This window comes from Aspergillus uvarum (assembly GCF_003184745.1).
Source record: "Aspergillus uvarum CBS 121591 unplaced genomic scaffold BO82scaffold_53, whole genome shotgun sequence".
NCBI classification, from domain to species: domain Eukaryota; kingdom Fungi; phylum Ascomycota; class Eurotiomycetes; order Eurotiales; family Aspergillaceae; genus Aspergillus; species Aspergillus uvarum.
Genome location: NW_020291350.1, coordinates 230,226 through 254,539, shown reverse-complemented (window position 1 = coordinate 254,539; position 24,314 = coordinate 230,226). Strand labels below are relative to the sequence as shown.

Below are 24,314 nucleotides of genomic sequence, written 5' to 3'. Positions count from 1 at the left end.
CCCTGGACCCGAAGACTGGGCGGGGGGGGGGATAGAATGGCCCATCGTTGGTGCCTTCCGTGCAGTTCTCCATCCCGGCTGTCCCGTGAATCCGAACGCTTGCGGATACTTCTGATGTACTATGCATACTGCACCTACTCACTGTACTGTAAAGATGACCGTCATCCTTCAACAATTCACAACAAACAGCCTGCATTATTGGCTTTTCTTTTTGGTTTGATCCTTGAATTTCTAGAAGCAGGTTCACTCGAGCAGAATCCCTTCCGAAATGTTCTGACCAACAACCTACTAGGGATTGTGGCTAATTACGGTCCAACTCTTGTCGTTGGGTCGAGCAAGGCTACTGGTTGTTTAATTTGAAGTTTCCGCGATGATAATATCCACATACGTCAAGATATTACAGAATCTGACCCCTCTTTCCTCAGAGCTAATTCTGTGTACTTTCAGTTGACCTTCTTAGGACTTTGATTCGGTCGTCCATAATCGCTTGTTACGTGTCTTTCGTATCGCCTGCTCACTGCTCACTGCTCAGATATCTGCCGCCTCTGATATGCGTCGGCAGGCAGGCAGGAATAATGGAGCGGGATCCGCGACACTGATGGTCAATGTGCGTTGCGGCGGGTCACCAGGCCGCAGGGAAATTGGCCACTACCTGTTTCGGTCGAATATTTCGCAGGTGCGGGCGAGGTAAGAGCGTAACTGACAAACTGTTGTGGTTATTCGTTGTATTCATCGTCTATCTGGAGAAAGTGGCTCCACTGTTAGGATGATCGCTTGAAACCGTGCCTGACTAACTACTCGGCCGCCCCTCTTTGCAAAGGTCTTCATTTATCTCGCTTACTAATCGGGTCGCCCCCTAATGAGCTAACGAAACAACTACTCGGACGAGTAACTACACCTACGTTTTATAACTTGCGAAGGAGTCGAGTTCTGCTTACGCGTGAATCATGTCGAATGATCCAGCTTTGACAGCTTCTTCCCAGCAAGTCGACAGGCAGGTGTGGCGCGGAGTTATCGAATATGCAATTATCTGCTGCAATTGCCCCCACTCTCGAGTACTGTACCTTATAAACATTACAAATCTATAGCACAAGAGAGTACTAGCCACCGAGTCTTCAGCCTCTGAAATTGGAACTGTTTCCTTTTACATCAAGATGCATTGGCATTGAGCCAACGAATGCATCCCTTCCCATTGGCAGGTCAAGGAATCCTGTCTGCTCGGATACCCAGGGATCATTTGGATGAATGCACGTCAGCCTCGGAAGCCTCGAGTACGAGGCACGATTGGCGCGATTAAAATGTCGGGTAGGGTGCATATCATTGAATCAGAGCTGCGGCTTCGAGCCACATCTACATTATCATTGCCTAGACCAGGCTTCCAGCGGTGGGAGGATTCACGCCCTGCTGAGATTGGCAGCTCAGTATTGGCTCTCATACGATCATTTGCATCTCCGTGCTCAACAGATCTACATGCGATGGTGTCTGAGCTGCAACCTCCAGGGTGTGTGTGTGCAGAGCAGATGATTACAGAATATCCGCGAGCATCAACCTTCTCTTTTGTCATAGCTTCCGTCTGATCGCTTCACCCCAGCCTCCAGGGTTCCAGGTTTTGTGTGCATTAGGCATATGTACGTACATATCCTGAAGTGTCACATATCCTGAAGTGTCGCTGCTCCTTATCCGCGCGCGGTGCGATGATTTTGACCTACGTCAGTCGAGTCAGAGGACTTGCCGCCCGCGCCTCACGTTCTCGACACTTCCACAGAGAGTATGCGAATCTCACGATCACGTTGCGTCCCAAGTATCTCCAAGTCGCGCCACGAATAATAACCCCGTGTCAAGGACGTCGAATCTAAGACCCTCATCCTGAAACATATGCATAGAGGCAAGAATATCCTTCCAGAAACGCCTCCGCGCTTAAATATGCTATATATAGCCCTGAATGAAGCCTATCTCGAGGTGACATCGATCAAAATTGAAACGAGGTAGCAAGCCCTATCATCACCCCAAGGCGGGACAAGGGTCAGGGTGTATGGATCAAATCAAACTCGATGTAGCGCGGATTGCAATGTGAGTGTATCTGGGAAGGGAACCTCATCCCCCGACCGCGATGGCGGTTAAACCAAGCCACCTTGGGTTTTTTTGGTCAAGGTGATCGGGTTTGACGGCAGCGGTTCGCGCCTCTAGAGTCTAGAGGCAAAAGAAGGCAACGCCGCCGCCCAGCGGGATGACGGGAAGGAGACGGGGGAACGGAGTTTCTAATCATAGAACTACCTGGCTCACTAATGAGTTACTACTGTACATGATTACTTTTTCACTTGTACGTTGTAGAATTGTGACGTCCGTGCGGGTTGGTTTGGCAGCTGATTGAGGGGTAACACTGGGATCACGGGCAGGGTGACCCTTGTCCAGACGCATCTTTCAGTCAAGATAGGGTGGTTGAGATTGAGTAGGTGTGCTAAGGACTACACCTAGAGCTGATCCGATTCAAGTTGTTGTTGGTGTTGTGGATTTTGGCAGGGTGGAGGAGTTTAACCTACTGGTGCGGTACAACACCTGTGAATGGAGACCGAGCTCGGAGGAAGATGTCGTTTTGAGAGTCTTTTGTATTTAGTCGTCCAGGTCGAGGTGAGAGAATGGGGTTAGGGTTGGCTGGACATGCAGATCTAAATATAGCGTGCATGTGGGAGTTTATGCATAGTAGATGAGGGTCTTATCGCGGTTCATTGTCTATTCCATCATGGGCAGGTATGAAGCATTTTGAGATCAGGTAGTCCGTCAGCGTCAAGGAGAAATAGGGTGGTGGTGGTGGTGGTGGTGGTGAGACTTGAGCTGAAGAATGGTGGATTCGGGGACTGAGAGAGGATCTATGCCTATGGTCGGGGAAAGGCAACGGATATGATATGTCCATGTTCAGGTCAACATGTCTGCTCCATACTCAATATACGTACGATCGGAGATCCATAGTTCTGTCTGCCTGTCTGGTAGGTACCCTGATAGTTTAACGTAAGTAAACTACCGGTAGGTCGACAAGTGATCTCCGGGTCCTCCCCCATATCGAGGCTCAAGCCCCTCCTCCCCTCTCCTTCCTTTTGCCCCTGATGTATATACAATGTAGAATACGGAGTCGTAGGGACCAAAATACCTGAATGTTGTTGTAAACCAGGGGGCATATTTCGCAGGGCCGTGGGTTTACTACTCCTAGAGCAAGGAAGAAAGCAGGGAACAAAAAGAAAGAAAACAGAAGGGAACCAGCATCATGATCAAACCACTATCTGAGAACTATTGCGCCCTGCTAGTCATTTCCTATCCGAAGCAGTAGTCAAGTCCGATGGTGGGTGCGCCAGATGATCTTTGCTCTTAGATCTGCGGCGGACTCCGCTTGTTCAGGGAAATGAGGACTCTTTGAACATTCCATCCCCAATGCCTGGTCAGGAGGAAAGGGACGGCAGGGCGGGCAACCGGGGCAAGCCAGAGTAATTAAAGTCAGTCATAAAGGAATTGTTCAGGAGACAAATAAAATCTTCGTCCGTCGTCTTGATTAAAATACTCATATGTAGATATTGATGTTGATATTTGAGGAGAGGGGAGGGGAGCGGTCCGTGTTGTTGTTATTGTCGGAGCCTGCCAGTGGCAAAGGAAAGAGAGGATCGATCGATGGATTTCTTCTTATTATTAAGAGTGTGTTACTCGCCCGAAATAAAGTACCGGAGTCGGCTGAAGAAACTCGTACTTAATACTATCCATCATCCAGTGGAACGATATCGAAGGTTTTAACAATAAGACAATTATCATACAGAAGGAGAAGAAGAAGTCGAACCGACTCGACTTGTTGATAATCGGATTAGGTAGCAGCATCCGTTGGAGAGAAAAGCAGAGGCAAAGAAAGGGTGGCGGGCCAAAAAGCCTGAAGACGAAACCGCCTGACTCTCTCCTCTTCCTCTCTCACTCTCTCTCTCCGCTTTCGCTTTTCAAGTCCCTTCGCTCGCTCGCTCGCTCTCTCACACTTACTCAATTACTCCTCCTCCTCCTCCTCCTTCTCCTCTTCTGCTCGACTCCTCCTTTTGGAATCCCTTCTACTCTCCCTCGAACAATTTACCACCCACACCCCCCAATTCTTCCTCCTCATTTCATACTCATACCCTCCTCTCCTCCCTCTCTCCTCCTCCCCGTCGCCGCTCGGCTCCATTAACAACAAGTCCCTCTCAGCATTTCCCCGTGCCTGTGTCGCTTCAACAGACCTCCATACCAATACTACCCACCCACCCACCCAACACCCGATACCCCCTTTCACCCTGTTGGGCATAGGTTGTCTCTCCTTCCACCCGGAAAATCTTTAAGCATCACCTGGGTCCTCACCACACCTTTCCTTCGTTCCCGTGAATCATCGTGGCCGTCAGACTCTGACCCACGGTCTTGGCTTTGAACGCAACTACCCTCTTACGACGCTTTGCCATCAATCGCTCTACGATCCTTTATCCTATCTCGTCTCTCGGCACCTGTCGTTCGAGCGTCTTCGTCGGCCCCTGCAGTACATACTTCACCATAATCTCATTCATGACTACGTTTTAATCCCATCGACTCCAAGCAATCCATCGCATCTCATCGTCGGGCCGTGGACAAAACGCCCTGATTCGAATTCTCATCCGATTTTCGTCTTGACCGACCGATAGTCACATCCCGCTTCACCCTCTCGCCCATCATGCGGGAGGTCAATTTCAGCATCCCGAATGTCAATAAGGCCTCCGTCAACATTACGACCACGCTCTACGATCGGCGTGCTCTCGATTGTACATCCACCCTCCCGCTTGTCAACTCACTCAACCATCTAGCTTACCTCACAACTTCATCCGCCCGCATTCGCGATATCCTCACCATCGATGGCGGTGTTGAACGCCTGGTATGCATCCTCAAGGAGGGCCGCACCAAGGACCTGATGGATTGTTGGAAGTGGAGCCTCGCTTTTCAATGTGTTGTTAACATCGGAGTGAGAGGCTCGGAGACTGTGCGAACCCGAGTGGTCGAGGCCGACATCGTACCAGTGGTTGCGACCGTGTTAGACAACTATATTAAGATGATCGAGAAGGCTCGCGCCCGAGCTGAGAACGAGAGTAGTCGGCACTCGTCCAGAAATCCCCTCAAGGCCATCCACGGGCCCACCGCCAGTCTTCCCACTCGTCCGCTCTACGTCGACCAGTCTACAAACACCGAACACCGTCCATCCCGTCGCCAGGCGCCGCCCCCTCACATCGAAATCCCTCCTCACTATCAGGCCAACAATACAGATACCAATGCTATGGACATAGCGTCTTCCCCTCGTGCGCCCATGGCCACTCTTCCAGAGCGACGCAGCCTCGCGATCGAGGATAATCCTCGCCATGCTCATAATGCTCACCGCCACCTTGTGATGCAGCCTCTGTCCACCGCGGCGGCTATGGACACTGCCGACGGCTTCGGCTTGCGCCCGGTGCGTGACGCCGAGAGACTTCCTAGCATGCTTCCAGGCCTACAGAACGGGTTAATCTCTCAGCCTGACTCCCCTACCACCCCCAGTGGTCCTTCGCAGCTGCGAAGCCATATTCACCCGCACGGGCTACGGTCACGTCCCACTCTGTTGCAGCAACAATCAGTTTCGGGCGATTCCGACATTGCCAATGGTGAGGAATCCACCGTCGGCTCCACCGTCGGCTCTGGACATAGTTCCGCGATGGGTGACGAAGTGGGAAGCGAGATTACCGACCCGATGATCGGCATGGAGAACCGGATGGAGATAGATGATGTTGGCGATAGACAATCCGTGCTTGGGGAAGTCTCGAATGCCCATGATTTGACCGTCAACGACTCGTCGGAAGGACAAGAAGTCGACACATTCAATATCGCCCATCGGTCGGCTGTTGATCGGAGCATGATCGAGAATAATGAGGCGCAGACGAATGGCCCCTCGGCGTTATCACCTACCCAGGCTCCTGAAAATGCCAACTCCCCTGTTACTGTCCCGACTCCCTATTCGTCATACATCCGCGATCGTCTCACTCACCAGACTACGACGACGACTATGCCTCGCGACGAGGATGTCTTGATGGCTCTTCAGCTCCTAGCATATGTCTCCAAGTATTGCAGTCTCCGTTCTTACTTTCAAAACACCCACTTTGTCCCCAAGCTTCGGGTCGATCGTGAGCTGAAGGTTCTCGATGGCGGGCTGTCTCCCGTCGAACCTCTCGATGATGAGGACGAGGAGTACCTGCAGCCGGACGATGTCAATATCTTCCCTCTGGTGGAGCACTTCACCATCCGTCATCACTCGAAGGATATGCAATATTGGGCCTGCGTGGTCATGAGGAATCTCTGCCGCAAGGATGAGGCCCAGGGTGGCATCCGGCAATGCGCCTACTGGAAATGCGGCAAGTGGGAAGAGTATCAGCGGCAGTTTGCCAAATGTCGCCGCTGCCGTCGCACCAAGTACTGCAGCAAAGACTGCCAGAAGGCGGCCTGGATCAGTCATCGTCATTGGTGTCACACCAACCCTTGATCTGAACGGATGAAACTTGCCTAATACACATAATGCATATCGGCTTGCATAGCGTCGTATCTGTCATCTGGTCCCGTTTGTCTTTTCTTCGGTTCGTTTCCCAAGGTTTCACGTCTCCCCCTCGTGCATGGCATTCCCGAATCCGGTGGCGTTCCTCTTCCAGTCTAAAGATACCTCTGTTTCTTCCTTTCAACATGTTTCATTAAAGCCAGGCCCAGTGTCTGGACCTCAGTCATATGGAATTTCTTCAGCGGTTATGAAAGTCTTCTTAATTGTGTGAGTGGGTTTTTCTCGTGTTTCTCTTTCTGTTTTCTTTGAATCATATCTGAGCAGCTAGCCCGCTACTGTCTCGATGCCAGACGATTTTCATTTGTGAGTAGCCCTTATTTTATTCTATCTAGCATTGTGATCCATGTCCACTGTTGTTTGCTCTGGAGCGTTTGTCTCGCCCGTTGACGCTCCGTGATTTTGTTATTCCTCTCATCGATGGTCCTGGTATAGGGCTTTGGGTGCGGCGACCATCGATGCAGCCTTGGAATTTTGTTGTTGTGGTTTTGTGGGTCCCACCCTGAGCAGTGATAGTTCTATCTCTCATGGCATTTCCTTGAGTATGGTTTCCTTTGGACAAGGAAATTGGAGGAACTTCTGTGCATCCGATCCACTCTTTGTGTCTGGCAATTGGCCGTAAAACTCCTAGCTATTTGGCTGAGGATTTCATTGTGACTGTTTGATTTGCTGTTGGTCTGGTCTGGTTCCCCTGTGACTTAGCCCACAAGAGAAGATGAACCATTTTAAGATCGTAATCCAGCCTCTGTTCCCATAACCTTGAAGCCTGGTCCATAAACTTGGATGGTGGACCTGAGCTATCGTTATCCTAACTCAACTTTTCTGACCCAATCTTTACCCTTCCTTTCAATCCCATCTCTCCACCAATCCATCAAACCTACTCCTTCCCTTCAAACTGATACGTCGCCCCCAACCGCGCCATCAGATGCTCATGCGCCGTCAACGCCCTTCGTCCAGGCTCCAACGCCCCAGCCCCACCCCCAAACCCGATCGTCTCGTCCGTCCCCTCCTTCCTCCCCTCGCGGTACCGCCGCACCGCCTCACTAGGCACGGGCACCAACTCCGTCTGATCGATGGGATGGCAGAAGAACACGACACTGTACCGGTCCCGCGGGGTTTGGGCGTGCTGCTCCGCGAGCGGGAACACCACCCGGTGGACGGTGGACTTGAGCAGTCCGTCCGTCCAGTAGCTGAGGAGGTCGCCGATGTTGATGAGGATCGGGGGGAAGATAAATCCTTCTTCTTCTTCTGCGTCGGTGTCGGCGCTAGTGCTGGCGCTGGTGGTGGTGCTGGCGCTGTTGGGGAGCACCGGCACCGGCGCCCAGGTTTGCTCTGGCGTTAGGATCTCCAGCCCCGGCTGCCCCGGCCGCTGGAAGAGGAGCGTGATGCTGCCGTAGTCGGAGTGGGCGCCGGCGCGCACGTCGAGCTGGTGGTTGTAGGTGCTTGTGGCGGGGGAGGTGAGGGACGGGTAGTAGAGGTAGCGCAGGATGCTGCCGGTTGGGCCGCGGGTGGGGTCGTGGCGGGTCGTGAAGAAGTCTTTGGGGATCTGGGGGGTGATGGCTTGGGTTAGTTGCGTGTTTGTTTAGGGCTGAGGGGGTTGAGGATGGGCTGCTGGTGGTGTGCTTCCCATGGACTAACCCTCCCCCACCTCAAAACACAATACAGTTCAGGAAGTGCAAGCAAAAGGAAAAACATACACCAAGCCCCAAGGCCAGAAGAGTCAGTACCCTGGCGCAGGTCTTCTGGCACAGGTCGGCGAAATGCGCGATCTCGGCTTCGTGCGGTGCTAGGGCGGGCGGGAGCGGTTGCTGGGCTTTGTGGTTGATGAACTCGCCGAAGTTGAAGGCTCTGTTCTTTGGTTGGTGCTGTTGCTTTTCGGAGGGTAAAGAGGGGATAGGGGCTTGCTTAGGTACTCTTTGAAATCGCCTGTCTGAGGTGGTGGGTTGGCTGGTCAGTTGCGTTGGGATGTTGATACAGGTGGAGGTATAGATCTCACCCGCTGGTGTTCGGGGTCCAGGGTTTCCACGTGCATTCCGGACCAGCCCCGATTCTGGAGGATATCATTACTAATGGTCTTATTTGTGGTTAAGTGGTTGAGGGACGGACGTTGGGTTCAATGCGACAGGTCGCTTTCTCTTCGGCCGGGGATTTGAAGAAGGTTTGCGACTGGGGTTTGATTTTTGGTTAGTTTCTATCGAGAAAGCAAGCAATGCGGGGGTAGATGCATTGATCAAGATCAAGACTTACCAGTTCAAACGCCCGCTTCACGTCCGCCGGGGTAAAGTCGGTGCCCTTGCTGTCGACGTACAGAAACCCGTAGGTGGTGGCTGCATCCAGCATCGCCTTCCCCGCGTTAGGGTCCAGCGGGTTGGAGATGTCGAGGACGGGCAGCTCGATCGGCGCCCCGACGGAGGTGGTGTCTGTCATGATGAATGGAAGAAGTGGTTGAAAGGAGCGAAGATCCCAAAGATTGGAGTCGGCTGAAAGTGCAGTGGACTGGCAGCTTGGGGGGAGGGGGGCAGTATCAAGATTTATAGTACTGTACGTTTAGACTTATCGGGAGCTCTCGCTATCTATTAAATGCCGCGGTCGGCTCGATATGGGGAAACGGGCTCGGTTCCAGCAATAGGTCAGCCTACCAAGTGGGTTTCCATATCGGCTGTCGCTGGAGGTGACCGCGTTTCCGTTTCTAATTGGTATTATTCTATGGGTGGTTGGCGTGAGGCTTCCGTCTCAGTCAATTGTTTGGATATGCATTTTGATAAGAGTATACAGTGTCGCTTCATGCATCTACTGTGCTTATAGTGACTACTGCTTAGCTGACCAGCGAACCACCTTTACCATCCCACCTCCGAAGCTTCCCCATGGAAAATAGATACAGAACAATCCTCAGTCCTCCTTATCTTCCTTTACCATCTCACCCAATGCAACTGGTCAAGTGTCCACCAGCCCCCATCTGAGATCCGATCGAATCAAATCCACCGCCGCGCCGCTCGCTCGGCTACGGTGTTTCCACCCTTCGTTTGGAGAAATGGAGTCATCGAGATATCCAGACAATGTCTAGTTTGTCTGCTATCCTTCAGTGCTTGGCACGTTGGATTGATTGGATAGGTTTTGTCGTGACTGTGGAATGGTCCCAACAGCTTTTATGGCTTGATGTTTATGTAGGGCATGTGTACTATTCATAAGGTCTGTCCGTTTTCAAACATGTTAGAGCAATGGGGAGCCCGATAGGATCAATAGCCCTAGTAGATGACTTGCTGTCACCCTGCTATAGACCAAGTTATGCTAGATTATATGGAGAAAGGCTGAGGGAACGCAGGATTGTGTATTGTGCTTTGTAGTTGACCAGAATGTCTATGCTTGGAGCTGATCGTCTGGACCTGAAGCTTTTGACCACAGAATATACCACTCATTGCATGGTCCGCTTTATGCTTTGGTGGTCCTGAGTCCACGGAAAATATATGTATATACACCAAGAATCACAAATTCGATGAGAGCTAACATCAGTCCCGACTCTAACTGCAACCATCTCTCCTATCTTCAGAACCCCCCCGCACAATTTATCAATGTCAGTTTCATTCCATCTGGTCATCTGGTGATAGGCCAGTTGACGGCCGTCAACACCGCCCTCGTGATTGTCCCGCCCGAAACACACCCTCCGCCTTCGACATCCGATTGTCGCATCATCTCTCCAACTACTGTCTTTCTGACCCTCAGATTCCCCCTCCTCCCTCTCCCTTCTCCCCTCCTTCCACCTGGGTCCTACTCCTCATTTATAGCTCTGTCTACGGCCCTATATCATTCTCACACTCCTCCCTCCTGCTCCTCTGGAGCTCTCCATGCCTGATATCGGTTCCCGCGTCTAAAGTCCGTGACAGAGCTCCCGCTTTCACCATGCCGAGTGAGTCCCTACCTGTAGCTCACGCTGAGCTGCCTGCTCCCCTTCTCACTGAGCTAATGTGTATTCATGGTCCATAACAGTCCGTCCGTTGGATGAATGGGCCTCCACCCGCACCCAATCACTCCCTCTTTCTGCTCTGAAAGGGGCGGTCGTCGGTATCGATGCGTCGCACTACATTTCCCAGCACCTCGTTCACCCCTCCTCCCGCGAGCCTCTTTTAGTCGCACTGGGCGGATTTCCGTTCGCGTTGAAGAATAACATTGAGAAGGAGCTCCAGGTCTTCAAGGATTTGGGCATCGCCTGCGTCTTCGTGTTCAATGGCCTCGACTTCGGCAAAAAGGACCAACGGCCTCAGACACAGCAGGAAGCCGTCCGGGCATTCGAGCAAGCTTGGGACCTCTACGATCAGCAGCAGGCCGACCAAGTAGTGGACGCCTTCAGCAGCGCCGGTATGCAGTCATGCATTGACTGGTTTTTGGATAACACATGCGCTGACTCCCGTCTGTTTGGCCAAGGCACCCCCCGCCCGGATTCCCTCTACCGCTTCTTGCAGCGCATTCTACACCAGAACGGCGTCGATTACATCGTGGCCCCCTACAGTGCTGCCGCTCAGGTAAGAAGTAACACGCTAGGAATCTGAAGTGTATCATCTCACACTCCGCTCCGTCTCGCATAGCTTGCCTACCTGACCAAAGGCCCGAACCCCCTCATCGATGCGGTCTGCGGCTCCTCCGAAACCTTCCTGTTCGACGTCGACAAGCTGATCACGCGGGTTGATATCGATCCCGCACAATTCTTCTGGATCAACAAACAGACCTGCCAAGAGCAGCTGGGTGGGTTGTCGAATGAACAGTTCCTCGATTTCTGCCTGGTGCTGGGATCCACCTTCCTCCCGACCTTCCCTATCTTCGAGAATCCCCTCAACCCCGGTAAGGGCGCGATCGTCCGGGATGCCGTCCCTATGTTCAATATCGCCGGGCGTAGCGCCCTCACCCTCTGCGCCCAATTCGAGGAGGACCGCCGCATGCAGGAGCTCCAGTATACGGATCGCTACAAGCGCGCTCTCATGACAGTGAAGCACCACGTTTACATCGATGTCGACGGACGAGTGGGGCCGATGGACCCAGAGAATGTTTCATCAGATATGCACGAGCTGATCGGCCAGCGTCTGCCAGAAGAGCTTTACTTCTACCTGTCCAAGGGTGTTCTGGGTCCGGACGTGCCCAATTACCTGACGTCGGGTGAAGTATCCGTCTCCCTGCCGCTGGGGGTGGAGGATACCGAAATCTATCGCCAAGTTGCTGGTAGCACGCTCACACCGGTCCGGACTCAAGCGATGTTGTTGTTATCGCATTCTCTCCATCGATTCTACCAAACCAAGGAAATTACCCCGCGCACCTGGTACGATGAGAACTCACAGTCTAAGATTGAGCTTAAATCACTTCCTTCCGTCAAGGAAACTATCCAGGCCTGGAAGATCCGCACCGAACAGCTCCCGGAGGACTTGAAGAAGTTGCAGGTAGGTGCACTTTTCATTGCAAGATGACATCCGGACGCTTACTCATTGATATGTAGGCATCGACTGGTCGTTTCAAATTCGCGGTCCAGAGCTTGAAAAACTCCGATTTCAGCTCAAAGACGCATTCTGCACGAGACGCACAAGTACGCTCCTTCCTTGGTGTTTTTTAGAGGCATGTGAAATCTAATCGTCCACAGCTATTGACGACACAAGACGAAATCCTCGCGAATGTATATTGGCGCTTCTTGCAACTCCGCGGTTATATCGATGAGAAACATCAACTTACGCCATGGGGAGTATGCCTCGAGCAGGCGTTGTCTGGGCTCGATCCTGTCGACTCGCTCGAGGAGGCTACATTCCTTGCCATCGAAATGATCCGCTTCGGCCTCTTGAATTCTAAGCAGTGGTTCTCTCATGTCTCTGGTGGACCCATGAGGGGATCTGGTAAGAAAACCCCTGCCATAGGGCTGGAATTATGGCTGACCCATCCTGTAGATGAGGACAAGAGCTTCAACATGCTCGTATCGCGCGTGGCATGTATCGCCAAGTTACAACACAAAAGCATTGGCTATTCGGGCCCCTTGAGCAGGCAGCTGCTCTGTTATCGCTCGTTGATCTCGGAGGTTCGCTCTACGCTACGGAACCTCATCGAGGTGGTCCTCACTGGTCTCTTGCTCAGTGGGGACGCTGAGCGGGATCGTAAAGACTGGGGCGAGTTGAGCGCCAAGTGAGTGAATCTGGAGTTCTCATGTGGGATGTATCTGACGGATGCAGGCTTCCATTCATCGACGACAATGACTGCGGTCTTGGAATCGCTGTGCGCACCTACCTGGACGACCTGCCCCTGCAAGCCGACCCCACCTCGCCCGAGGCTCGGGCAGAGGTCAAGGCCAAGGGCAAGGAATGGTTCCAACATAGCGACAGTTTTACCGGTAACCTCGACATGGCATTCAAGCTCTGGGATGCGGTAGGTGACTCCAGGAGATGCGTTGACTACATATTGATTGTCGTATAGGTCTACCGCGCATCGCAAAACGCAGGACGGGAGTTCAAGGACAGCAACAAATGGGAAGAGGCAAACCGCTGGCTCGCCGAGCGACGGTGACGAACCACTGGAGATGCAACTGTTGCTCTATGGATACAGGCAGATCAATGATAGCAGCTAGTCCATGGCCTAGCAACGAACGACATCACGATCAACCATCGAGCGCCAGTGGCCTGTAGCCAGACCCTTTGAGGTACCGAACGGAGTCTGCTCGACAGTCCAGCAACCTGCGTAGTATTTCATGTAGCTGCTGCCAATATAGCAATCTAGCGCGAACTATGGGGGAGGATATGGTGTGATGGGCTGGGATTGTGGCCGGTGGCGAAACTATGCTGAGCATTGCACTTCCGTACAGCCGACCTCGCCCTAGCTGAGTAAGTGAATGATTAACAATCAACCTGATCATGCATGTTGAGTAATTTACTCCGGACTTCGTACTCATAAGCACGTACGGCAAGTTGGAGGGAGTATTGCTTAGTGATAGGATTTGTAGTTTGTTAACAACTTACCAAGTGTCCTCTTCCGGTTCCGACCCGCTTCAGCCTCCGCAGTCTTTCCGCCGCGGAAGCTTCCCCTACTTTATTACTTCATTACTTCATTACTTCATCAACACAAACTCCCCGGTTTCCTCATCGGCAGTACAACCTGCCCACCATTCCCCCTCGTTGCTGAACATTCATCCTTCCCCAAGTACCCCACACACACACACACACACACACACACACACACACACACACACACACACATACACACACATACACACACCAAAAAAAGATGGTCCGCCTCAGCCATCTAGCCAGCTACCTCACCCTGGCAGCCGCGACCGCCAGCGCCGCGGTCGTCGACCTGGTGCCCAAGAACTTCGACGAGATCGTCCTGCAGTCCGGCAAGCCGGCGCTGGTCGAGTTCTTCGCCCCCTGGTGCGGCCACTGCAAGAACCTGGCCCCGACCTACGAGGAGCTCTCGCAGGCCTTCGCCCACGCCACCGACAAGGTGACCGTCGCCAAGGTGGACGCGGACGAGCACCGCGACCTGGGCCGGAAGTTCGGGGTGCAGGGGTTCCCGACGCTGAAGTGGTTCGACGGGAAGAGCGACGTGCCGGAGGACTACAAGGGCGGGCGCGATCTCGAGAGTCTGTCGGCGTTCATCGCGGAGAAGACCGGCGTCAAGCCCCGGGGTGGTGCCGCGGCTAAGGAGCCCAGTGCCGTGGTGATGCTGACGGATGAGAGCTTCGCGAAGGTGGTTGGCGGGGAGAAGGATGTTTTGGTCGCGTTTACGGCGCCCTGGTGTGGTCGTGAGTGCTCCCTTTCCTTCGTTGCTTTAAGGGGGGCCTTGGGGGAGCGTTGGGGGATTCTGATGATGATAATGATGATGATGATGATGATGATGATGATGATGCTAATGATTTCACGTATGTGATGGGTGTAGACTGCAAGAGCCTGGCTCCCACCTGGGAGACGCTGGCCAACGACTTCGCGCGCGAGGCCAACGTGGTGATCGCCAAGGTCGACGCCGAGGGCGAGAACAGCAAGGCCACCGCCAAGGCCAACGGCGTGACGGGCTACCCGACCATCAAGTTCTTTCCGCGGGGGTCCACGGAGGCGACCGTGTACAACGGGGCGCGCTCCGAGCAGGCCTTCGTCGATTTCCTGAACGAGCACGCCGGCACCCACCGCGCCGTCGGCGGCGGGCTCAACGCCCAGGCCGGCACCATCGCCGCGCTGAACGAGCTGATCGTGGCCGGTGGCCCCACCCTCAAGGACGAGATCAAGAAGGCCGCCGAGGGTCTGACCGACCAGTACGCCCCCTACTACGTCAAGGTCGCCGACAAGCTGAGCCAGAACGCCGGGTACGTCACCAAGGAGCTCGCCCGCCTGGAGAAGATCCTCGCCAAGGGCGGCTCTGCCCCGGAGAAGCTGGATGATCTGGTCTCGCGCAGCAACATCCTGCGCCAATTTGTTCTGGATGACGCGCCCGAGGAGAAGGATGAGTTGTAGATGTAGATAGGTATTTGTGTCTAGGATGGGGGCAAGGGCATGAGGGGCAAGGGCAGGGTGCTACGGCTGTGTCTTGGTCCCGTGTTGTCTCGCCAGTACCTTATCGATCGGTCCTTGTATGATACCAGGGAAAATGAAGCAATTCTATGACGACGATAAGGGTTCTTATCTATAGTAGCCCTCTTCCCCCCGGGGAAAATCTAGTGAGTGTGTGCTCAACAATAGTACAATTGCAATGCAAGTAAAACAGGGGGTATCTAAACCAAGGAGACAGTAATAAAACCACACCACCTGATTGTATATACAGTACACTCTCTCAACATCCTGCTCGCTCCCAGAGTCCACAAGACCGACCAACTCAGATCCCAACCCCCGAAAGAAACTCCAGAGCAAAATCCCAATACCAATACCAAAACCAATGCTCCGTAGTCCAAGCACCATGCATCCAACCCCCGCTTCATATTACCACACTCTCCCCCCTGCCCACCAAGTCCGAAGACCACAACCCTAGAGAACCTCACTTCCCCGGACTGGGACTCCCCGCCCCGTCCCCGGCACCACCACCAGCCCCAGGAGTGGCCCCAGGAGCAGCAGCAGAAGAAGAAGTGTCCAACAACGCCAACGAAGCCTCCAACTCATCCAACCGCCGCGCCATATCGTCTACTACATTCACCAAACCACGTTATAGTTAGCATCGCATCGCAATGGCATCACATAACCCCAACGCCCGTCTGCTTTTCAGAGGCAGAGATAGAGCCCCAGGGCAGTCGTAGGAGCCGTAGGAACCGTGAGAACCGTGAGTCCGTAGGATCCGTAGGCGACAGTGATACAGGGAGAAAAGGGAGGGGGGCAAACGCAACGCACACTTTCCAAAGATCTCGCGCGAGACGCCGTCGAATTTATGTTGGAGTTGGTCGAGGAGGTCGTCGACTGCGGCGTTGAGTTCGGATTGGGGTTCGGGGGCGGGGGTGGTGGTTGTGCTGCTGTTCGCTGTGGGGTTGGTTGCGGGGGGTTGTTGGTCGGGGGTGAGCTTTGGGGTGTCAGTTTTTTTTTTTTTTTTTGGTTAGTTGGATTGGTTGGACAGGGGAGGGGAGGTGGGATTGTGTATGTGTGAAAGGGGATGGTGATGTTGATGACGATGATGGGGGTAAGTGGGTAGGGGCAAGGGAAGACGGACCGTGGTAGCTGGGGGTGGGGGAGGTGGAGGCGGAGGAGGAAGGGATTTGGATTCTTCGGTCATTGTGCTGTGGTATTTTCTTTGGGTTGAGGTGGTGGTGGTGGTGGTGGTGGTGGTGGTGGTGGTTTTGTGTTGTGTGTGTCGCTGATTTGGAGATTGATAAGTTTCTTGGAGGTTATTTGAGGTATGGAGGGAACGGCGGCGGTGCGGCGATGGGCCGGAATGTTGCCCGGTGCCCGCTTTCCCTGGTGGGCTTGGGCGTGGTGTCGAGGTTGAAGGCGAAGGATGGATTTTCCTCAAGGGAGGACTGAATTAAGACTCTGAGATTGTAGTTCGAAAGGAAGTATGAGGGATATTGAAGTTCTAGACAGACAACAACAGCTCGTTACATGGCGCTCTGTGGTGGAAACACAGGCACGGAAACAAGCAAAGTACCGCAAAGGGTATGGCGTGCCCGTTCGGGATTAGCGGCGATTGACTTCGGTTCTATACTTCATCATCGTCATCTATCGAGTCAAGGCTGCATCAACCCTCAATCACCATTTCAATTTATCTCTGTTTGACGTTGGGATAAAGAGAAACCTGTACAGACTTTTCAATCAAGCCAAAAAGGCAATTGATCAATCAAGTTCAAACACAACGCCCCATACCCACGCCCTCTTAGACCACCCTCACGCCTCCATCTTCATCTTGCTCGCAACAACCCCCCTATACTCCTCATCGATCTGCACCAACACCCCCGGTCCCTCCCGCTCCAACACCTCCGTCTCCAGCACGAAGCTCACAAAGAACGCCGCCGGCTCCGTCGTGCTGGCGTTGGCGCTGATCCGATGATGGCACCCGGGCGCCTCGTACCACGACCCGCCCTGCTCGATCGTCCGCATCGGGTCGTCGTTCATCTTGCACAGCACGGAGCCCTTGATCACGTAGGCTGATACGGACGCGCCGCCATGTCGGTGGGGCGGCGTGGCGCCGTTGGGGGGGTATTCGACGAGCAGGCCGACGATGGTCTTGCCGGGGCAGTTGACTAGTTTGTATTGGTAGACGACGGTGGTGGTTGCGAGGGGGCAGCTGTTGCTGTCAGTGGTGCTATGAGGGTGTGTATGCGAGGAAGCTACCTTGGGTCGTAGGTGGGCTCTTCCATTGTGCGGTGTGTATTGTATAGTTCGAAGGTGAGTTCTGTAGGCGAGTTGGGCTGGTTGTATGGGCTTCACTCGGACTGCTGGTTGCGGGGGGCTGGGTTTCCTTTATGCTTGTGGGATTTGGCGTGGGGACTGCAAGAGGAATTAGAGTCGGGGTAACGATACAAGAATGCGGTTCAACAGCCTGATAGCACAGCTTGAGTATCGCCATGCTCCGGTTACTCAAGGTGAGGGGGTTCGTGTCCGGGTGTCCAACGGATAGGCTATTCGGGATCACGGGAAACGGGGTACTCGAGCAGTCCGGGGAGGCGTTCCAGACCGAGCTTCTTCCACAGCTGCATTGTTTGAATCCGTCAATTGGGAGAGTCATTATTTCTCACCTGTTCACGGTTCCATTATTCTCATGCCCATGGACCCTCACACACGAAAACAGACACATATCTAACTATCCACCCTACCTAACTCCACCCCCAAATCCATCCACCACAACACCACCTCACAAACCAGAACAAATCCCCCCAAATGCAAGCCATCCGCCTCCACCCCGCTCCGCCCACCAGCCCCAACCCCTACTCCCCCACCAACCCGGCCCCCGCAACCGCCCTCCACCTAGACGCCCAAATCCCCATCCCCAAACCCTCTCGCCCCGGCGAGTTCCTCATCCGCGTCCACGCCACCACCATAGTCCGGGACATGCTCACCTGGCCCGAGACCTACCACCACGACTACGCCATTCCCGGCAACGACTTCGCCGGCACCGTCTTAGAAGTCTATGACAGTAGTAGCAGCAGCAGCAGCAGCAGCAGCAGTGCATTCCACCCCGGCGACGAGGTCCTAGGCATGACGCACGCCGACCGCGCCGCCGCCTGGGCGGAGTACACCGTCGCGACAGCCGAAGAACTCATCCGCAAGCCCGCCGGGTGGAGCTGGGCGGCGGCGGCGGGGTTGCCGCTGAGTGCGCTGACGGCGTACGAGGCGCTGTTCGTGCATGCGGGGGTTGTTGCGCGGCCGTCGATCGAGGATGCCGTCAGAAGTGTCGCAAGCAAGAAGCTGAGAATCTCATCCAATCCCCAGTCTGTCTCGGGCGGTGATGAGCCGGATGCTCCGCAAGTCAGGATCTTGGTAACAGGCGCCGCCGGCGCCGTGGGGATTCATCTGGTGCAGCTTGCTTCCGCTGTTGCGACGGTGCACGTCGTCGCTGCGACGAGCTCGGACGCCCGGAATAGGGAGTTCCTGCGAGGGCTGGGGGCGGATGAGACAGTTGAGTATGCAGGTCTGGAGACAATGGCTCAGCAGGCGGGGTTTGATGTCGTGGTTGATGCGGTGGGCGGGGAGTTGCTGGCGCGGTGCTGGGGGTATGTGAAGGAGGGTGGGGCGCTGATTTCGGTGGATTCGGGCAGCTTTGACTTTGTTGAACGGCATAAGGAGCGCGGGATTGGGAGGGAGGATGTTCGCGCGCGGTTTTTTATTGTCGCCGGGGGTGGGGAGGAGTTGCGCTGGTTGGCGGGATTGGCGGGGGCGGGGGCGTTGGTGTCGTTGGTGAATCGGACGTATCCTTTTGAGAGGGTGAGGGAGGCTTATGACTTTGCTAATGGAAGGTCTGAGGGGAGAGGGAAGGTGGTTCTTGTTCGTTAGGATAGTGGTTAGCTTGTGGAGGGTTTATTCGCTGGATGGTGGGCGTGGGTGAGGGCTGGAGATGATGATCAATCGGGTGTAGGGCTTATGGGTGTATCTCTAGGAGACTATCATGGCCTTTAATGCGGTGTAGCTGATAGGCATGAAGATACTCATGAAAGTCTTGAATATGTCAATGTGGTGTTCTAGGCGAGAACTATAGCAAGGTTAAACTAGATTGCTATGCTCCGTATAGTGCTAGCAATCATTGTTTGACCATTCTTTCGTTGAGAAGTCAATTAAAATGTCTCTCAAGCAAGCAAAGCATCTTGATGCTATGTTATACAGGCAGTCTAAAAAGCCATGAAAGTATTTATATCCAATATATAGTACTGTCAAGCATACACATACTAGGGAATTTATCTGTCATTATCCAAGCAAGTAGTATATGGAACAAACGAAGTTATGGTCTATTTCAACCAATGTCATTGACCTTCATGTACAATATTCCCACTCAGAAACCAGCTCAAAACCCCATATTCCTTCTCCAGGGAAATATCCAGTAAGAAAGCTCTTACAAGTAAAGCCCAATCAAATTACCGAATCAAGCCTAGTCCAGCCTGCGGTAACCGACTCCTGCCTCAGGCCACGAGTTCTGGCCGTCTCTCACCGCCCGACACCTACCCTGTGCTTGCCCCAGGCACCCAAATCGGCCGCCCCACCGTCAGCAGCAGGACGCACTCACTAGTCCCAAGACAGTCTAGCCTGCCGTCCAAAAAAATTCCCGCCGCAAAGATTCGAGAAAGCCAAAGTCCGAGGATCTCCATCAATTTCACAACAATATCGTTCCTTCTTTTTTATTTTTTTTTTTCTTTTCTTTTGGTTCCATAACAAATTCGGAGTCTACAACCGGACACACACAGAACCCTCAATATGCCGAAGAGAAGTAAATTGCTCCAAGCTCTGGACGAGCACCGCGGCCGGGACTACGATGCCGAGAAGCAGAAGAAGCTCGTGAGGGCGGCGAACAAGAAGAAGGCGGCCAAGGGGGAGGAGGCTGAGGATAAGAAGGAGAAGAAGGAGGTGAAGAAGTCGAAGGCTGAGGAGGAGGAGGAGGTTGAGGAAGAGGAGGAAGAATCCGCCGAAGACCAAGAATCCGAGAACGAATCCGCCGCCGCCGAAGAAGAAGAGGAGGAGGAGGAAGATGACGAAGAAGCCGAAGAATCCGACATCCCGCTGAGCGACCTCGAGGACGACGAGCGCGAAGACGTGGTGCCGCACCAACGGCTGACCATCAACAACTCGGCGGCCATCACCGCCTCGCTGAAGCGCATCTCCTTCATCTCGGCGCAGACCCCCTTCTCGGAGCACAACTCGCTGGTGTCGAAGGAGGAGCTGGAGGTGCCGGACGCCAACGACGACCTCACCCGCGAGCTCGCCTTCTACAAGGTCTGCCAGGCGGCGGCGACGCAGGCGCGCGCCCTGCTCAAGAAGGAGGGCATCCCCTTCACCCGCCCCGGCGACTACTTCGCCGAGATGGTCAAGACGGACGAGCACATGGACAAGATCAAGAAGAAGCTGTACGACGAGGCCGCCGCCAAGAAGGCCGCCGCCGAGGCCCGCAAGCAGCGCGACCTGAAGAAGTTCGGCAAGCAGGTCCAGGTGGCCAAGCTGCAGCAGCGGGCCAAGGAGAAGCGCGAGACGTTGGAGAAGATTAATGATCTGAAGAAGAGTATGTCCCCCTCCCCCGGCTCCAAACTTTCCTCTACCCTGCTTTGTATAAAGGAATATCATCGATTTGGACATCCCGCTAATTCTGTCTCGCAGAGCGCAAGGCTGATACCTCCGGCGAGGCCGACAACGCCAACGAAATGTTCGACATCGCCATCGACGATGCTCAGTCCAACAACCGAAAACGTGCTTTTGGCAGCGACGGTGCCACCAACGCCAAGCGTCAGAAGAAGAACGAGAAGTACGGCTTCGGCGGTAAGAAGCGCCACTCCAAGAGCGGTGATGCCGTCTCGAGTGGTGATATGCGCGACTTCTCCGTCCGGAAGATGAAGGGCGGTTCGAGGGGAGGTGGTGGTGGCGGCGGCGGCGGCGCCAAGAGACCTGGTAAGAGCAGGAGAGCTGCTGCCAAGGGTCGTGCTTGATTCTTTTCCTTTTCTCTTGGGGGTCTTCATCGTTTCCTACATTTTCATCATTTTCTAGCTTGCTCGGATACCGGATGAGGTCGTTTGGGTTTTCTATCTATTTACAAAAAGCAATTGTTTCCAATTTTGCCCCCCCCAACCCCCTTAGACACCGTGACTGTGCTTGGTCAGGGTTACGAAACCTGTGCATATTGAACTAATCCATGCGTATGGTTGGACAGCATTTGATAAATCACTATTGCTGGCGGTCGTGTAGTTGGAAGGGCTAAAAGTGGTATCTCATTGTGGTATCGTATCATCATACTATGGAAGCGACACCATTGCATCTCCGATAATGTGGTGTGAGCCTGTTGCGGTCTCGTGCTCAGACGCACCGGACAGGTAGCTTCTCAGTAACATCCCGTTGCTCTGGAACTTGAGGGGGACAATCAATACGAGGGACCGGTAATCACACCGAGGTGTATGTCTAGCCTTTCATGGTTAGGCGGCTTGCCATGATGGATATCGACCAGACCACCGCAACACTCATTTCTGTGCTGTAAAGAGCAGCCATCATAATCGTCACTTCATGTGGGTATCTTGGTGTATCGTTCTATGCTTGCCGGTCACGTTCCTACTGCGTCGGAAGCGCCATTGACCGCGCCTTCCATGTTCGCAAGACCGGTGTCCTCCCCTCCTGCCATCTCCCGGATACGATTGAGAAGATTATCCACAGGGAGGCCGATATTGAGTCGCTGTTCCGCAAAAACTAGATCCAGTTTTGCTTTGGTATCATCCGCGTGAGCCAGCGAGTGATCCTCGATCAGCTGCTTGCCGCGTTTCGTGCTGCACTTATACACGATCTTGTCGCAGCCTCGGACCTGGCACGTCCATGTATCCGACTGTACATCCTCGCCGTTAGTGCCATTCGCTGCAGGCTCTTCGTGAGGATGTGCGTCGATATCGGCAGCGGACACGGACGTATTCCGGCTCAGGAAAACATCCTGCAGTGATGTCTTCTGTATAGAAGGTGCTGTAGACTCCGAGTCGGACAAGATCGACCGTGTCCTGCGTTTGGCACGGGTTGATAGCGGATCGCGGACAAGCTCGTGCCCTCTCACCTTGCTGGGCGTTTCGAACTCGTCCATAGCGTCTGCATTGGTGTCGGATTCCTCGTCTGTGTCTGCTGCTGCTGCACTGCGCGTGCGCTTGCCTGTTCGTTTCGTGGCCACTGCACTCTTAGGCCGCAAAACGGATTTGAGCACTCGACGTTTGCGCAAGCGGGGAAGGTCTTCTTGGTCGCTGTCTTCAGGGGAGGATGCCTCGCTTTCTAACATGCGCGGACGAAGCGGGGTGATCGCCTCCTGCGACGCTCCATCATGCTGCTTCGAAGCCGCCTTCAGCTCGCGATAGATGACCTTTCTGGACCAGTCAAATGAGGATGTTTTCGCCCCATCCATGAGTTCCAGGGTAACTTCAGCGCTTGCCGCAATTCGACTGTGCGCATACTCGTCATCGTCAATCTCAAATCGATCGACCAGCGTAGATGCGACAAGATCGAGATTCAGCTGGCGCTTTGCCAAGTATCCTTTTTCCTTGAGATCGAGGATCACTTGGTAAATCGAATTCGCGTCGGCGTTCGTCAGCCCTGACGAGTCTGCTACACGGACTTTTTCATCATCCGACTTCTCGGGAGTACTCTCTTCCTCCTCTTCGGATTCGACCTCGTTCACGCCTTCAATCTGCGCTTTGATCTGTTCATAATCCTCCTATCGCTGGTAATTAGCACCCACAAACCACCCGAACCGGAGAAGAAAATCTGAGACCTACTGGAAACTTCTCACTCAGGTGGGTGAGAATATGCGTAGTCGACCACTGCACATTCTCCTCTCCCTTCAACATCCGCGACAGCAAAAAGTTATGATGCTTGTAGAACACCTCGGCGGAATCATCTGCATCCTCGCAGATCCCATGCGTGTGGCTGACATACTGTTTAGGCAGAAGGTAGAGAGCCGAGACATTAGCCTTGATCATCCAATCGCCATGCATCCCGAGCATGTGCGCGCCAGCCATGTCTTGCCCTCGTGCCAGGTCTTGTCTCTCTTTTTAACCTTCGTCCAGCTTTTCTGTCCTTGTAGGTATATGGGGACGAGGGATAAACACTCACCTCCTCGAATAGATATTCCACACTGGGACCCTCGAACTTCCTCCTACCCCTCTTACGTTTATGTCGATCCGCCAGAAAATATAACAGATCGATCGCCTCCACTACCTCATTGAACATCGGTTTATACCCTTTCGCCGGGGAGATGGAGAACCATCCCGCCCGCCCCGCCACCCAGAACCCGACTTCTCCGTCATTATGTTGGCCATAGGCGTAGTGTGTGACATTCTCTAGGACAATGCGTTTGGTGAGATATTCCGGGTCGAGCACTATCGTTAACAGCATCCCGTCAGCCTCATCAAACTCGCAGTAGCGCAGCATCCAATCCTGTCAATGGGGAAAGACATGAGAAACGACATACCCAAAGACTCCTGTTTTTCCTCCACTTCATCCAAACACCCCGTTACTTGGACAGGATTGTCCGGCGAGGCTGTGAGGAGATTGGCATAGCGGGATTTTCCCGGAAACAAAACGCGGACCTCGGACAGGCTGAATTCCTCCCACTCGTTTTCGTCTGTCAGAGCCGGGTCGCGAGTGGCGAGGACGTTATCTTCGCGCGAGGTCATGTCTTTGGTGGTGGGGGGAGCATGTTGTTATCTGCGGTGCTGATGTTGCAGTGGGGACTGAGGTTGAGGGTTTAGGTAAACCGGAAAGCGACCTGAACGATGATAGTTTTGGATAGTTCGAGGGACTCTGCGTGAACGAGAGAGGTTCTGGAGAAGAATCAGGGCGAGACAAGAACGAAAGAATTTTATATTGGGAAAAGACTGGCCAGAGGAACAGACAGGAACGAGGGGAGCTGAGAGGAGAAGCTTAGAGTGTACCAAGAGAGAGGGAGCGAGATCCGAGAAATTACGTATCATTACGCATTTGGCTGCGGGGGTGAGAGGGTGAATTCCTGGTAATTACGGGCGCATGACAGTCGAACTAACTACTACTCACTCACTTCATTGCCCCGGGATGGGCGGTCATTTCCGACAACAGCCAGCAACATGGCGGGCTACCCGTGACATAGCGGTTCTGCC

The 24,314-nt window shown here is 53.8% G+C and overlaps 9 protein-coding genes across 9 annotated transcripts; 5 read left to right on the top strand and 4 right to left on the bottom strand.

Moving 5' to 3' along the window:
• Nucleotides 1–4,504: 4,504 nt before the first annotated feature.
• Nucleotides 4,505–7,024, top strand: samB (MYND-type zinc finger protein MUB1). The gene has a single exon (XM_025630180.1). It carries the CDS (start codon nt 4,703–4,705, stop codon nt 6,527–6,529), a length of 1,827 nt encoding a protein of 608 aa, XP_025488966.1. The 5' UTR covers nt 4,505–4,702; the 3' UTR covers nt 6,530–7,024.
• Nucleotides 7,025–7,472: 448 nt separating this feature from the next.
• Nucleotides 7,473–9,022, bottom strand: BO82DRAFT_405007 (putative oxidoreductase, 2OG-Fe(II) oxygenase family; the record flags this gene model as incomplete). Its single annotated transcript, XM_025639459.1, has 6 exons — nt 7,473–8,141; nt 8,293–8,443; nt 8,509–8,525; nt 8,592–8,645; nt 8,702–8,761; nt 8,843–9,022. 6 exons carry the CDS (start codon nt 9,020–9,022, stop codon nt 7,473–7,475), a joined length of 1,131 nt encoding a protein of 376 aa, XP_025488965.1.
• A 1,917-nt stretch (nt 9,023–10,939) lies between these two features.
• On the top strand, nt 10,940–11,205 carry BO82DRAFT_357126 (uncharacterized protein). The gene has a single exon (XM_025635930.1). It carries the CDS (start codon nt 10,951–10,953, stop codon nt 11,137–11,139), a length of 189 nt encoding a protein of 62 aa, XP_025488964.1. The 5' UTR covers nt 10,940–10,950; the 3' UTR covers nt 11,140–11,205.
• Nucleotides 11,206–13,759: 2,554 nt separating this feature from the next.
• Nucleotides 13,760–15,310, top strand: BO82DRAFT_357125 (protein disulfide isomerase family protein). Its single transcript, XM_025635929.1, has 2 exons — nt 13,760–14,357; nt 14,492–15,310. Exons 1-2 carry the CDS (start codon nt 13,838–13,840, stop codon nt 15,058–15,060), a joined length of 1,089 nt encoding a protein of 362 aa, XP_025488963.1. The 5' UTR covers nt 13,760–13,837; the 3' UTR covers nt 15,061–15,310.
• A 171-nt stretch (nt 15,311–15,481) lies between these two features.
• BO82DRAFT_394454 (heat shock factor-binding 1 family protein) lies at nt 15,482–16,358 on the bottom strand. The gene is made up of 3 exons (XM_025638741.1): nt 16,238–16,358; nt 15,925–16,090; nt 15,482–15,723 (listed from the first exon to the last, which is right to left on the bottom strand). The coding sequence occupies exons 1-3, from the start codon at nt 16,298–16,300 to the stop codon at nt 15,578–15,580; spliced, it is 375 nt and encodes a 124-aa protein (XP_025488962.1). The 5' UTR covers nt 16,301–16,358; the 3' UTR covers nt 15,482–15,577.
• Nucleotides 16,359–16,908: 550 nt separating this feature from the next.
• Nucleotides 16,909–17,381, bottom strand: BO82DRAFT_405003 (cupin domain-containing protein; the record flags this gene model as incomplete). The annotated part of the gene is made up of 2 exons (XM_025639458.1): nt 16,909–17,308; nt 17,356–17,381. 2 exons carry the CDS (start codon nt 17,379–17,381, stop codon nt 16,909–16,911), a joined length of 426 nt encoding a protein of 141 aa, XP_025488961.1.
• Nucleotides 17,382–17,901: 520 nt separating this feature from the next.
• BO82DRAFT_434801 (NADP-dependent oxidoreductase) lies at nt 17,902–19,131 on the top strand (the record flags this gene model as incomplete). Its single annotated transcript, XM_025640970.1, has 1 exon — nt 17,902–19,131. The coding sequence occupies one exon, from the start codon at nt 17,902–17,904 to the stop codon at nt 19,012–19,014; it is 1,113 nt and encodes a 370-aa protein (XP_025488960.1). The 3' UTR covers nt 19,015–19,131.
• A 674-nt stretch (nt 19,132–19,805) lies between these two features.
• BO82DRAFT_357122 (EBP2 family rRNA-processing protein) lies at nt 19,806–21,370 on the top strand. The gene is made up of 2 exons (XM_025635928.1): nt 19,806–20,725; nt 20,821–21,370. The coding sequence occupies exons 1-2, from the start codon at nt 19,927–19,929 to the stop codon at nt 21,144–21,146; spliced, it is 1,125 nt and encodes a 374-aa protein (XP_025488959.1). The 5' UTR covers nt 19,806–19,926; the 3' UTR covers nt 21,147–21,370.
• Nucleotides 21,371–21,775: 405 nt separating this feature from the next.
• On the bottom strand, nt 21,776–24,073 carry BO82DRAFT_316847 (uncharacterized protein; the record flags this gene model as incomplete). Its single annotated transcript, XM_025632595.1, has 4 exons — nt 23,651–24,073; nt 23,293–23,558; nt 22,956–23,114; nt 21,776–22,894 (listed from the first exon to the last, which is right to left on the bottom strand). Coding segments are annotated over exons 1-4 (1,749 nt in total), but the record flags the coding sequence as incomplete, so codon positions are not given.
• Between the last annotated feature and the right edge of the window lie 241 nt (nt 24,074–24,314).